Source organism: Callospermophilus lateralis, chromosome X (assembly GCF_048772815.1).
Source record: "Callospermophilus lateralis isolate mCalLat2 chromosome X, mCalLat2.hap1, whole genome shotgun sequence".
NCBI classification, from domain to species: domain Eukaryota; kingdom Metazoa; phylum Chordata; class Mammalia; order Rodentia; family Sciuridae; genus Callospermophilus; species Callospermophilus lateralis.
In genome coordinates this window covers 49,305,952-49,320,673 of record NC_135325.1, presented here as the reverse complement: position 1 = coordinate 49,320,673, position 14,722 = coordinate 49,305,952, and the positions used below count along the sequence as shown (strand labels likewise).

At 40.1% G+C, this 14,722-nt stretch overlaps 1 protein-coding gene across 1 annotated transcript; it reads right to left on the bottom strand.

Moving 5' to 3' along the window:
- Positions 1–1,255: 1,255 nt before the first annotated feature.
- On the bottom strand, positions 1,256–6,034 carry LOC143638531 (trypsin-4-like). Its single transcript, XM_077106437.1, has 6 exons — positions 5,977–6,034; positions 5,248–5,416; positions 4,053–4,300; positions 3,501–3,640; positions 1,539–1,685; positions 1,256–1,348 (listed from the first exon to the last, which is right to left on the bottom strand). The coding sequence occupies exons 1-6, from the start codon at positions 6,032–6,034 to the stop codon at positions 1,256–1,258; spliced, it is 855 nt and encodes a 284-aa protein (XP_076962552.1).
- Positions 6,035–14,722: the final 8,688 nt, after the last annotated feature.

Below are 14,722 nucleotides of genomic sequence, written 5' to 3'. Positions count from 1 at the left end.
CTATAATTATCCCGGAATAAAATTTCAAACCACAAATCTTCAAAAGATTAGGCTGATCCATATGTAACTTATTTGCCTACCAAAAAAAAGATCAATCCTCTTAGAGATGACAAACTCTAGCACAAAACAATATCTGATTCAAAAAACATATCTTTTTTAGTTGATTATCATTTTAATTTTGTGAAAGATTCACAAATTTTACATAGTTTCCCATTAGAACAAATAATATTTTAAATAGGGTAAGCCCAGAAATGGTTCCCCAGAAGTAAAGGTAACTGTCTGAGTGCGCTTCAGTCCAGACAAGAATTCCCACTATGACTGTATCACACTGGTACTGTAGGATACAATTGAGCTTGAAGTTCAGCTACCTCAATATCAGATTCTTTTAAGGGTTCAATGCTAGCTACATGCTGTATCCTGTCCCTAAATGAAGAGGTTGTACTAGATTGAACTTGGTATGGGATAACATCTGCACCCATGTTAGGGTGAGTTGAGGACCCACTCATGTCAGCTATTGATAGAAGCTGGAATCTATTCATATCAGCTAGAGGATGATTCTGAGAATTTACAGAATCAACTACAGATAGATCCTGGGCCTTCACTGTATGATATTCAGAAGGGGAACTCCAGGGATCAATTGTACCAGTTGATGGAGGAATCCATGTGCTTTCAATAAGGTATCGATCTATAGGTTCACCTTTATTGATTATTAGAGAATTCTGGGACTCAGCTTTTGCTTTAGTGTTTTCACCTGAAGTAATGGAGCCCCAGGGTCCCTCTTTATCATATGAATGAAAAGTCCGTGATGTGCTAGACAGAGTAGTAGTTGTGGGTTGATCCCAAATTTCATCCATATAGGGCCTAAAGGATTCCAGGTGTCCATCTGCATTAGCAGTGGCTTTTGTCCAAGATCCATCTGTAGAATCAGTAGATTGAACCCAGGATCTAGTGTCATGGGAGTTCCAAGGTTCAACTGCACCATCTACAGATGGACTCCATTGTTTGACTATGTCAGCCACAACTTGATTCCAGGATTCATCTGTATCAGTTAATGGAAAATCCCAAGATTTAGGCGGATTAAATGACATAGTTGTATCAGAAACAAGTTGAGGTAAAAAAGGTTTAGGTGTAGAAACTACTGAGGAATCCCATGAATCACCTGTATCAAATATAGGGGTATTCTGGTGATTCTGAGCTGAGTTATTTCTAGGATTTTCTGGTAGTCTGTCATGAGAGGAAGTGCCCAATTGCTCTACTAGAAAATTGTCATCTTGGGGCATCTGGCTTTTTTCAGGGGGAAACTTATGACTAGTAGTGAAGGACTCCGCTCCATTAAAATTATAGATTGCTGGAGAAATTTTTAGATGTTTAGTTTCTGGAGAAATGCCTACATTTTCCTCCAAAGACTGTGCAGAGGGCTGATATGAGGTAAGGGTTGGGGCATAGTTATAGCCCTGCCTGATTTGGGAAATCTGCACATTCTCAAAAAATGTTTTGCAATGTAAGAAGGATGTAGGACTCAAGAACTTCTTGGATGCCTTAATTAACTGCTTGATCCAGGAAAGGTAAGGAGCTGTCCTAATGATGACTGTAGGATGTCGACATATTCTTGAGGTTTTACGTACCAGGCCCACCAGTTCCCAGTGGTTATTTAGGAGACATAGGACAGGACTGGCTTGCTGTACCTGAAAAAATAAAGAAAGAAATTGTGTGTGTATACACACACACACACACACACACACACACACACACACAAATGTATTGCATCCTTCCACTCAAAATCTGTCAATGCCTTCCAACCTCAACAAGACTATTCTTATAATGATGTATAGAACCCTCATATCTAACCTCTAGTTACCTCCTTGACCTCACCTACTGCTATTGCCTTGTCCAATATGCAACAGCCACCTGGCTTCCTTCCTGTTACTTAAATATACCAAAATACATACCTCAAAAACTTTGAATGACTTTTCCTGTACTTTTAACACTATTCTCCTGATATCCACGTGACTGGATTCACTACTTCCTCTACAACTCTATTCAAATGCTACTTCTTTAAAAATGACTCTCCTGATCACCTAATCCTATTGAATGGATTTAAAGCCACATAGAACCCCTATCTGATATTACAAGTACTTTAGACTAAGATTGAGTGTGGAGTCTGGTTTTTTCAACTTCAGGTTGTACACAGAATTCAAGGTCATAGTAAACCCTGTCCTGTGCTTGTAATCTGGATGTATTCTGTTCAAAGTCGTTATCAACACTTTCATTAATATTATATGCTTATTTTTAGTCATTCTATAAAAAATATACAAACTCCATGGGAATATGAACTGCTCTGTCCTCATTGACATTACACTAGTTCAGATTTATGTCAGCATGGAGACTATATAATGGGCTCACTATACTAAATTATGGCACCAGATTTTTTCAGTGGGTCTTCTCTTTTAGGCCATTTTTCATATCAGCCATCAGAGTGATCCATAAAATGTAAAGTTTGCCATGTCAATTCTTTTCTCAAAATGTTTTCAGGATTTCTCATTCCCTAAATAATAAATCCTGTATATATTAATAAGATGAATAAAACTTTTAACATCTCCCTTATCCCACACTCAAATTAGTACTTCTTCCATACTCCAGTGTATTTTTAGGCCTCAGACCTGTCTTATTCTGCTCCCTTTAACCTAAATGCCATCACCTAATTTATACTCTTTATCTCATTCATTAAATGGCTACTCATCTTTTAGTACTAGTTCAAATATTAATTTCAACACCTTTTAAATTAACTCAATCTTCCTTTTACCCTCCATGCCAACAGCAATTATCCACCATGTAATTATCCATCCTTTGCAATTATCTACCACAAGCCCTAGGTACTACATCTTTAACTTGCATTTGCAGTTTCCTCTACCTCTATTTGAAATATTGTACCATCTTTGCTTGATTAACTGAGTCCTTCTCATCTCTTAAGATTTAGCTCTCAAGGCTTATCACATCTTCCAATAATTCAGTCCACAACCTCCACATTTCTAGTTAAGGCTTCCTTTGAAGTCTTTAAATATGATTTGTGTTCATGCTTTCTAGTTATCTAATACATAACAGTTTTCCTGTAAAAGGATTTATTTTCTATAATCTTGTGGTATGTTGATGGTAAACTGTGTTGTATTTGTATATTGAACCTTCCCACACCTAAGTTCAAGCCATACTCTGTTCATTATAATGACTACAAAGAGGCTATAATAAAATTGAAAGTAGGAAGCTCCAATTTCTTTTCATGCCCATTGATTCTTTTTCTGTAGGTCTCATTTGGTTTCAAAGGCCTTCTCTGTTGATATAATCTATACCTCTCAAATACCCAATGAAAATCCCAAATTCATTATTTGCCTGGAAACAAAAGAACAAACCCATATGGCCTATTATATAGATTACTTGCACATCTATGGAATTCTACATTTTCATATTGCCCTCCCATTCTTGATATTGCCCAGATGCATAATTACCCAGCAGTCTTGATCTGGCTGGCTCAGAATACACAAGAAATCCGACTTCTCATGGTGGGAATATTGAGGGTGGCATACTGAGAGCTCCAGCAGCTGCACTAATATCTTCTTCACTCCTGTGACTCCAAACTCCGGGTCACCTGAGGGGAGGGATGATGAGTGATACAGAGACCCAGACCACCCAATATCTGGGCTTGATTTGACATCACTCTCTTGATTCAATCACGTGGACTTCCTAAGACATTCTCCCCTTTTTTTCCCTTTTCTTCTCCATTCAGATCATATATATTTCCCCTGTGTTTTCTGAAACTAACACATTAATCTTTACCTGGGGGTATAAAGAGTTCTATAACACTTATTCAGACCTGGGCATATCCCTTTCCTTTCTTATGTTTCAGTTTATCCTCCTATAAGTTGGGGTGGTATGGACTTAAGGATTTCCAATATTTCCTCCAGATTTTTTTCCCACCTTCACAGAGGCTTAATTTCTTTGAAAAACTAATTATTAAAACTAAACTCACAAGGCAGTATAGCTTGGTTCATTTTACTTACTATGATGTTGGTATACTTGGCAGCTTCTATAATGGCATTTAGAACAGCTCTTCAAGGATACATTGGGCACATGAGATAGTGGCACATCATCCCCATAGATTGGCTTTGAAAGAAGGACCATGCCAATATCTGCTCTCGTCGTGTCTTCTTCATCTTGGGGATCAAACTTGGGATGGATGCAAATTCTTTGGCCATGTAGGGGGCTCTTCTGGTCATCTTCTTCTAAGATGTTCAGGTTTGAGAGTTTCCTAAGGAAATATAATGATGCAATTAACAATACAATTGTTAACAATACAACTGACAATAATAAAAGTAGAAATTTTGCATTATATGTCCTTATATATTAACAGTATATGTCAAAATCAAAGTTATAAAGTGACTAAGTTCTTACACTTATTTGGCAACATAAGATTATCTTAATTCCAGAAACTATTACTAAATAGTCTGTGATACGTACCATACCATGCCTGTGCAAGACTTTGTACTGGAATTTGGCTCTTCAACATCTCCACTGATCCCCCACCAACTAATTGATCCTCAGAAAGTTTCTTTGCATGCTGGGATTTTAGTGATCTCCTCTATAAAAGGACTATTTCTCAAACTCCATTTGAGCTTTAACATTCTCCCAGTTGAAAAATAATTCCCTTACCTATGTCACTGGATTTTGTTATTGCTTGGGTTTTTGTTTGTTTGTTTTGGGTGGTGCTGGGGATTGAACCCATGGGCAAATTTTGGTTTAAATCTCAGTGTTGGGCAGTGTTTGCCACTACAAACACAGAAAGCTTGTACTTTTGTTATATTTGTGATAAAATATAATCTCTTCAGATGACAGAAAAGAACTCTGTTTGTCTTTGATATACTATATCCTCCACTAGGACTAAAAAGTCCTCAAAGATAAAGATTCTATCTTTAATCCATGATTCCTGGAAACTTAGTTTTGAGGCTGACAAAGGTGGACACTCAATATGTTTTTCAAGATAATGAAGGAGAAAGTAGGAAAGGATAAGAAAAGTGTGGGAAGAAGGAAACAAAGTCAACTAAGGAATAGTAACAAAGCCATTACCTGATTTCAGTACCAGAAAGGGGTCCATATTAACATTTCCCTCATTTCATTTCTCTGGAAGGATCAACCAGTAGGAATCCTAAAAGGAAAACTCACCCAAGCCCCCAAAACATTGGTTCTTCCCCTACTCACGTTTTATGCAGGCAGTTAGCTGTAGAGAGGATCCACCATGGACTTAGGATAATGCCCTGGCAACTTCCAGACAAAGGCACCAGCCATGGTATATCAGGGGAGATAGCCAATGGTGGTATTCTTGTGATCAATGAATTTGAGATTAACCCCTTTTTTTCAATGTGGGGCACTGCAAAGAGTATGGTATGAATAAGGAAGGGTTAAAATAACATGAAAACCCTTCTCTTCTTTCAGTGTTGATGAAATTTCTTATTTTTGAGTTCATGTATTCAATTTGAACTATAAAGTTTCTGATACTCTCTCAACATGACCTACCTTCCATCATGACTGATTATGTGTCAGTGGATATGAATGTGGTATTTATACCATGATCACAACTTAATGCTACTGTTCCTCCTGTCTTCCCTGGACATTTATTGAAGGAAACCTAGAATTAGCTTAAGGGATAGTACCAAAAGATTTTTCCATCTAATGTAGGGAGATAAAAAGAGAGGAAGAAGGTATAGGCAGGGACAGAGTCAAGGAAGAAAGTGAAGGTAGTGAAAAGAGGGAAAAGGAAGTGTAAAAACTGAAGGGGGAATAGAATAGGAGGAGGAACCTGAATAATGGGGGCAAAATATTTCTGAAATGAATAGTAAGTAAAATATGGAGAAGAGGAATCAGAGGTAGGTCTTTGGAAAGTCAAGGAAAAGAAAAAGAGATAAGGATGCCCAAATATCTATGACTTACTCGCATAGCAGTAAGGAACCAAACACAAAACATGGTAGAGCCAAAGTAGAGGCTTCATGTTGACTCAAGTGGGAAGAAATGTGATGTGGAGCTCCTAGGGCAACAGCAGCTCTAGTAGTCTAGAGGCAGAGTTCATAGGTTTCAGAATGTCTGACATCATAAAATCTATTGTGAGATCACGCCATCCATGTGGTCATCTTAAAGCGGCTTAAGCTGGGGAATTGGGAGCAGTAATATAGTTTAAATATTATTTTTGAGCTTTAACATTTTTTTAACCTCACTACCACACTTTATTATATGAATCCCACAGTTAAGAGGGTCCTGGATCAATCTGTTTGTTGTGTGTCCTTTGTTTATAGGCAGAGGAGGACAGGTGTTTGTCCCAATCTGTTGCAAGACACTCTCTTCTCCATCATTGTATAACATCATTGTATAACAAAGCACTTTCCATAAATGCTTCTTACTTCTCCATTTCATATTTATGTGATGGTTTGCATATCACTTACATCAAAGAACTTGACCATATACACTCTGTTTCAATATCTGGTTAGTGTTGAGAACAGGTTATTGATTTTTATTCTCACTAGTTCTGGAAGACTTCCTCAATAAGATCCAATTTTGACAATCTTTATATCATGGAATATTACTCAGCAATAAAAAAACTATGGATATAATCAACAAATTTAATAAGTCACAAGAGATTTATATTAAGTTGCATGGGCTCTCTCTCGTCCAGCAAGGAGGTCCACGGAACAGCACAGAGGAGAGTGTGGCTGCAGAGTTGCAAATCAAGACTTCCAGAGACCAAGGTGGAAGCAGGTCTAATTTTATTGTGTAGTTACAATCTATATATACTCGGGTAGTAGCTAAGCAGATTATAGGCAGCCACCAATACAATTTCTTGCCAACTGCCCTTGCAGCAACCAATCAAGGAGTGAGCCATGGAGCAAGTGCTGTGACTGCAACACATAATCTTATGCCCAGGACTGTGCCTACAGGGTGAGTGGTTTGCAGCTTACATGCCTAACATGAGGGGAGTAGTTTGCCACTCAGGTGCCCCTAACATGTCACGTATGCAGTACTCCATGCACTTGTCCCCATATCTCCTCCTTCTGACTGTGCAGCAAGGACTTCAGCTAGCATTGCTGTTTTTCATTTGGCGGCCTTCACACAGTTGCATAAGCACCTTACAACACAAGAAAAAAGTATTATTATCACAAATAGTAGGGCTATGGTATAGAATTATAAGAATTAATTAATTTGGCTATCAGGTTTTCCAATGTTCAATTAATCCCTAGAAGAAAGAGGAGGCCATTAAGATAGACATCTTAGCCTCATTGATTCTGACAATTGCCTTAGTAAGGTTATGCATAGTCATAACATAGTTAGTATCCCAAGTGCCTTAATATACCAAGAAAAATCAAAGAAGTGTAAGGTTACATTTTCAGATGGAATATTGAGTGACATAAACACTACGAAATTCAGGGTCACAAGTGAGCCTTTGTAACATAAACAGTATATCTAATTGTTCCTGGTGGAGGTCTAGTTCTTGCTGAATGACTAAAATAGCAGCTCAGGACAGTTTATTTAAGTCATTTTGAATGGCAAAGGCTTCTGCTGTGGCAGTAGACAAAATGTTCACAGTCTGAGCAGTCTGGATACTCTGAGTGAGCAAAGCAGCAGCAGTGGCTGTGGCAGTGATGGCAGTCACCAGGGCAGTAATCCCAGAGATGATGTGGCTAATTGCACACCTTGTCTGGTGCAGGATCTCATTTAGAAGATTCTTCATTTCCATTTCCCATGGACTTCTCCACTCTCTGGACAGGTTCACTGGAAGCCAGATTGCTGGGAGCACTCTGAGGATAAATGTATGTTTAGCTTTCATAGCAGGAGTTAGACAATTTGTGAGCCAGCAGGATGTATTGACTGCACAAGGGACCTCTGTGTGAGTGTTATTTATGACATCAGTGTCATTGATTATTAGCATAGCAAATGATGGCATAACACAAGTCTGTGCATAGTGGTTATGGGTATAATTTGGGACAAAGGTAAATCCATGGTTAGGGCCTTGTTTCAATATAGACCCATTCATCCAGCCGGCTGCTGCCCATTTGATGGGTCTAGCAGCCAGCAATATTGGCATGATATCCATCATGCCATACTGATTTCCTGACTAACGGTTGGTAACAGATTGTCCTGTATCGCAGTTACTGCAGTAGCCCATATGGGTGGGCACATCAGAGAGATTCCAGGGAGCTGCACCTGCCCAGGTGCATAAATATTGTTCTTCCCCAGAGATATTCTTCTTATCAAGGAGATAAGGCCAGAAGTAATGCATTGATTCCAGGGAATGGTATCATTATCTGAGGGGGGCTTACCAAAAAGCATCTTAGGGCATGTCAGCAGCAAGGGTTTTTTGCATTTGCTGTGGGAGGGTCTATGGCTATTGGTAGCATTAACTACAAATCTAAGTTTAGTGAGAGACAGCCCAATGTATGACTTGTTATATTTATCTACAATAGTTTCATTGGCAAGAACAAAGCAAAGAGGGTTGCCTTGATTATAGGTCTCATTATCAACCACAGAGACACAAATGGACAGAGTGGGCATGGGAATGCTGGTGTTCCAGGATACGGTCACCTCCTGGATGGATAACTCAGGATCAATAAGGTTGGAATTACTGGAAAGAGCTTAGGTAGGGCTCCTTCCCAATTAGCCACTGCTAAAGGTGGTGGCCTAGTGACCAAAGCTCAATTTACATGATGAGAGGCTTCACTGTTAGCAGTGAGCGCCACACACAATAGGACCACTACCATTGGCCCAGGGATGAGGTTGCCACCAGGCAAAGGGGCCAGTCTGGTGGTTTGGTCAACAAGACCTTTAATATCACCCCAGGTTACTTTATGGGAGGTCTGTTTGCATTGTTGAGTCCTTTGTGAGGTTTCTCCTCCAAGGTTAGTTCCTTCATCTTCTTGGTTCATGGTTCTGGGGGTCCATGGCTTGACTTTCTGGCAAGAATCCAGATGGAGTGAGGCTCCTGTTAACATATGCAAACCCTCAACCCAGTGTTAGGAGGGGCCCTAGACTATCCCATGCATTTGTTAAGGGATCCTTCCATGAGACCATAGGTAGATGGGAGGCCCCATGAGGGGGCCCCAATGCTTATGGGCTGCTATTTCTGTAGAAAATTTTGAAATTGAAAGAAAATTTAAAGTCAATAAAGTTTTGTTCAAGGCATTGCGAGGGGACTTGGTATAGTTTCCCCCCCGCTCTATTTTTGTAGCATGGTCTGTAATTACTTGTGTTTTCTTTCTATGATGCCTTGAGTCTAAGGGTTATAGGGAATCCCAGTTAAGTGCTGTATATCCAAATCATTGAAAACTGCTTGAAATGTCTTGCTAGTATAGGCTGGCCCATTGTCAGTTTTGATAGACATAGGAACATCCATAATTCCAAAATATTTAAATAGATGGGAGATGACCTTTTTGTGGATTCTCCTGTGGAGGCTGTGACCATTATACAGCCTGGATAGGTATCAGTGACTACATGAATATATTTTAAATTTCCAAAAGGTGCATAATAAGTGACATCCATTTGTCATAAAGCATTATATTTTAACCCTTAGGGATTCACTCCAGCAGATTGTAAAGGGCCAATGGAAACAAAGGGTGCACATTTTTTGAAGTCTCTTACTAGCTGTTTGAAAGCCTCTTTAGTCCTGCTTTTATGCAATTGTCATGGCTGAGGCCAGCAGAGAGGCTTGAGCTTCTTGTATTCCTATGTCCTGGGTGGCCAAAGTCTAGTCATCTAGGGTGCCATTGTGCCTGTGCACAATGGCAGCCCTATGCTCCTTGTTTAATCCTTCCCAGATTAATTCCTTGGCTAGGGCTTCCCTAGCTCCTACCTGAAACATTTCCCTTTCCACTGCCTTGTTTACTCTATCAATAAACTGCAGCAAGTCATCAGTGGCTTTCTGCCTTAGACCCTGTTTAGAAACTGTACCTCCCCCAGCTGGCAATTTCCTCCAGGCTCTCAAAGCACAGAGTTGCACCTGATCGAAATAATTTGGCGGACCTATAACTTGTACCACAGGGAAACTAGATTCCCTCTCCCTGCAAGCAGTCAGTTGGGAGGTTAACATTTGCAGTGTGGCTGCAATCCCCCTGCTATTCACATTCATCATAGAAAAATGTCTTCCACTTCAAGAATGTTGCAGGCTCAAGAGCCGCTCTGGCTAGGTCTTTCCAGTCTTGAGGGCAATTAAGTTGAAGACTGATTCGAGAATTTGCTCTACAAATGGCCCCTGAGGCCTATCCTCTTTTACTGCCTTCTTTAACTCTTTCAGCGTGTAGATACCAAGCATCTGGGCACTGTGGCATGGGGGTCAGGTTGACTGGGAAGGCTTATATTCCCTTATACCAACTTTCATCTCTTATCTTACATAGATCCTCAAAAGGATCTTTGGCCTCTTGGAATGGGTTTCTGGGAGACCATGGCTTGGGCCTGTCTGGCAACCTGGCTATTTCTAAGCTGTCGCAGTCCCTTGCTGGCTTTGGCATTGCCTCATAAGGAGGCAGTTGCCATTGACTTAGGGGAGGATATAATCTTTGCCAGTCAGTAGAAGGTGCATTTGCACCATTTGTGGTCACCTCTTCCTGTACCATACTAGCTAGTGGTACCGTTTCCTATTTTTCTCCCTCCTACACCTGTTACATTTGCTTACTTTGAAGTAGATTTTCATCCTGGATTTCCTCCACTTGTTTTTCTTCCATTGTCTAGTCCCCTGACAAGGGTCTGTCACGGGCCCCCCTAAGCTTTGTTGAATGGCAGTCACAATAGGGAAAAGGTGTAGGAGTTCAGTATACCCCTGTCTCACTTCAGTTTACCACATGTTTGCCATTATCTTGACCCATACAGTAGGATCAAAAACATCAGAAGTACTGATCCATGGGCTAGTTTCTGCCACTAGGTTCCAAAATTTGTGAGCTTCTCTCTTATTCAGGGTTAAACCTGTAGTTTCCAGAAAAGTACGTAGTAATTGCAACTGCAAGTCTTTGGTGAAACTATGTAGGTTCCCCATCTTACCCTTCCTCACACTCTGTGAGGGGCCACACCCTGTCTTATAAGCTTACCTCAGGTCCCTGTTCAGGTGCTGCTGCAAGGGCTCTCTCTTGTCCATCAAGAAGGTCCACAGAACAGCATAGAGGAGAGTGTGGCTGCAGAGTTGCAAATCAAGACCTCCAGAGACCAAGGTGGAAGCAGGTCTAATTTTATTGCGTAGTTACCATCTATATATACTCGGGTAGTAGCTAAGCAGATTATACATAGTCATTAATACAATTTCTTGCCAACTGTCCTTGTGTCAACCAATCAAGGAGTGAGCCATGAAACAGTGCTGTGAATATAACATGTAGTCTTATGCCCAGGGCTGAGCCTACATGTTGAGCAGTTTGCCACTAATATACCTAGCACAAGGGGAGTCATTGCCATTCAGGCACCCCTAACATATGCTATGTATGCAGTACTCCATGCACTTGTCCCCACACTATGTGGAAAAAAAATTCTCAAATGATTACAAACTGTATAATTCCATTTATATAATTTTCTTGAAAAACTTTAGATATGGAGAAAATAGTGGTTTAGGAAAGGGATGGTAATGAGGGAAATAAGTAGTGCAGTATGAACAGTTTTGTATCTTATCATATAGTTACAATAATCTACATATGTGATAAAATTCATAGAAATATATACATAACACAGAAACAAATGAGTACATTTATAAAACTGATGGTACCTGAATAAATTGTGGAGTTTGCCAATATCAATTGGTGGCTTTGATATTGTACTGTAGTTAGGCAAGAGCTATCATTGGAGGAAGCTGGGCAAAGTTTATATAAAACTTTTCTATTAGGATATTTTCCACTTCCCATGAAAGCATAATTATTTCAAGATTTAAAAATCATTTTGTCTTAGTTAATTTGTGCTATTATAATGAAATACCATAAACTGTGCAGTTTATAAAGAACAAAAATTTATTTCTCACAGTTCTGGAGTCTGGGAAGTCCAAGGTAAAAGTACTGATAAGTTCAATGTCTGGTGAAGGCCCTTTGCTCATAGAAGGCACTACCTAGGTGTCTTCACATGGCAGAAGGGAGATGTGTTGGTCAGCTTTATATTGCTGTGACAAAATATCTGTGAAAGTCAACTTGAAAGAGGAAAGATTTATTTTGGCTCAAGGTTTCAGGGATTTCAGTCCATGATTACTTGGCCCTGTCATTTTGGTGAGGAGTGCATGGCAGAGCAGAGATGCTCCCCTCGTGGTATTAAGAAAGCAGAGAGAGAGAGAATGAGAGAGAGGATGTCACCGGAGACAAAATATACCCTTCAAAGGCACAACCCCCACTGGCCTACTTCCTCCAACTAGGCTCCATCTCTTAAAGATTGCACCAATTCCCAATAGCACCAAAGGCTGGCAATCATACCTTTAGCACATGGCCTTTCAGAGACATTTCAGATAAAAACCATAACAAAAAGAGAGTCAATGCTGTGTCCTCACATGGCAGAAGAGTGAAGAGAGTATCTGCTTCAACCTCAGCCCCTATTAAAAGGTGTTAATTCCATTTTTTTTTTAGGTCAGAGCCCTTATGGCTTAATTACTTCCCAAAGGCCACACTTATTTTTTAAAAATATCTTTTTAATTGTAAATGAACCTTTATTTTATTCATTTTTATATGTGGTGCTGAGAATTGAACCTAGTGTTTCACACATGTGAAGCAAGTGCTTTACCACTGAGCCACAACCCCAGCCCAAGGCCACACTTCTTAATACTGTTACATTGGGGATTACGTCTTAATATTAATGTTGAAGGGACACTATCATTCAAACCATAGCATTCCACCCTTGACTCCCTAAAATTCATGTCCTTCACACATCGAAAATACATTCATTCTATCCCAATAGCTCCCAAAATACCTTAACTTGTTTAAGCATCAACTTTAACATCTAAGTCCAAAATCATATCTAAATATAAAAGTCAGAGATGAAACTTAAGGTCCAGTTTGTCCTGAGACAAATTCTTCAGCTGAGAGCCTGTGAAATCAAATAAATTATATACTTCCAACAGTGTTACAGGTATTGGATAAACATCCCCATTCTAAAAAAGAAAGAATAAAGGAACAGGTCTCTAACAAGTCCAAAACTCAACAGTGCAAAATAAGTCTTAAGTATTGAATAATCTTTCTTTCTGTATCCCACCTTCTGAATACACTGGGGTAGGGGTTAGGTCTTTAAAGCTTCAAGGGTCCCCACCTCCACAGTTTTGCTGGGAAGAGCCCACACCAAAGCTCTCCCAGGTGGGAGTCTCATGCCTATAACTTTCTCAGGCTGCAGTTGCACATTGGTGATTGTAGAGTTCTGGGATACAACGACTCCCCTAGGCATTGCCTTTGTGTGATCTCTTTCTGGGGATAATGATCCAGTGTCTCCTCTAGGAATTGACTTTGTAGGGGATTTCTGTAACCCCACCCCTACAGCATTCTCTGTCTGAGCCCGAGAAGTTTCTAAGGCATCCTTTGAAATCTCAGTGAAGGTAGCTATGCCTCCATGACTCATGTACTCTGTGTGCCTGCAGAGTTAGCAGAATGTGAATGCCATGAAGGTCTATGGCTTTGGCCCTCTGGTGTAATAGCTGAAACTACCTGGGCCTACTTGAACTACAGCTATGGTAGCCAAAGAGCACCACCACAGAATGTGGGTAACAGAGACATGAGGCAACACTGAGCAATGAGTAAAAAGGTCACATAATAACCTTGAACTCCTCCAGTGCTCTGGGCCTCTCCCTTTGAATCATTCTGCCCTCAGGACTCTGTACTCTGGGCCTGTGTTGGTCAAGGCAACAACAAAAGATCTCCAAAATGCCTTTGTGGTCCTTTTTCTATTGTCTTGTGTAGCATCTCTCTTCCTTCTATTCTTTCTAATCTTCTTATTAAAAGGTCACTTGGCCACAACCTAGGTTTTCCCTCCTAAACACTTTTTTAAAATTCTTTACATAGTCAGGCTAAGTATTTTCCATATCTTTACATTCTGCTTCCCTTTTGATTGTAACTTCCATCCAAAACATTTTTTTCATATTTTACCATAAGCAGTTAAGAGAAGCCATGCAGCACCTTGTGTGCTTTCCTTAGGTATTTGTTCTGCTAAATATCTTAGATCATCACTCTTAAATCTTGTCTTCTACGAAGCAGTAGGACTCAGATGGACACTACCATAGATTATATCTGGAACGCCACCAAGACCCATGTTTTAAAGACTTAGCCCTCAGCCCACAGTGCTATTGGGAGTTGGTGGAGCGTAATTTAAGAAGTAGAGTCTAAACTGAGTGCAATGGGGCATGCCTGTAATCCCATCAGCTCAGGTGGCTGAAACAGAAGGACTTTAGTTCAAAGCCAGCCTCAGCAACTTAGTGAGGCCCTAATCAACTTGGTGAGATCCTGTCTTTAAATAAAATTAAAAAGGGCCAGGGCTCAGTGGTTAAGCACCCTGGGTTCAAAAAAGTGAGGTCTAACATCATTGAAGCTTGTCTTTCAAGGGGATAGTGGGATACCAGCCCCTTCCTCTTTTTTCTTTTTTTGCTTCCAGCTATGAGGTGAACAACTTTGCTCTACCACACATTCCCAGGCATAATGTGATGCCATGCCACAGTCCCAAAAGTAACTGGGCCCAATTGAACAGACTGGAACTACCAAAG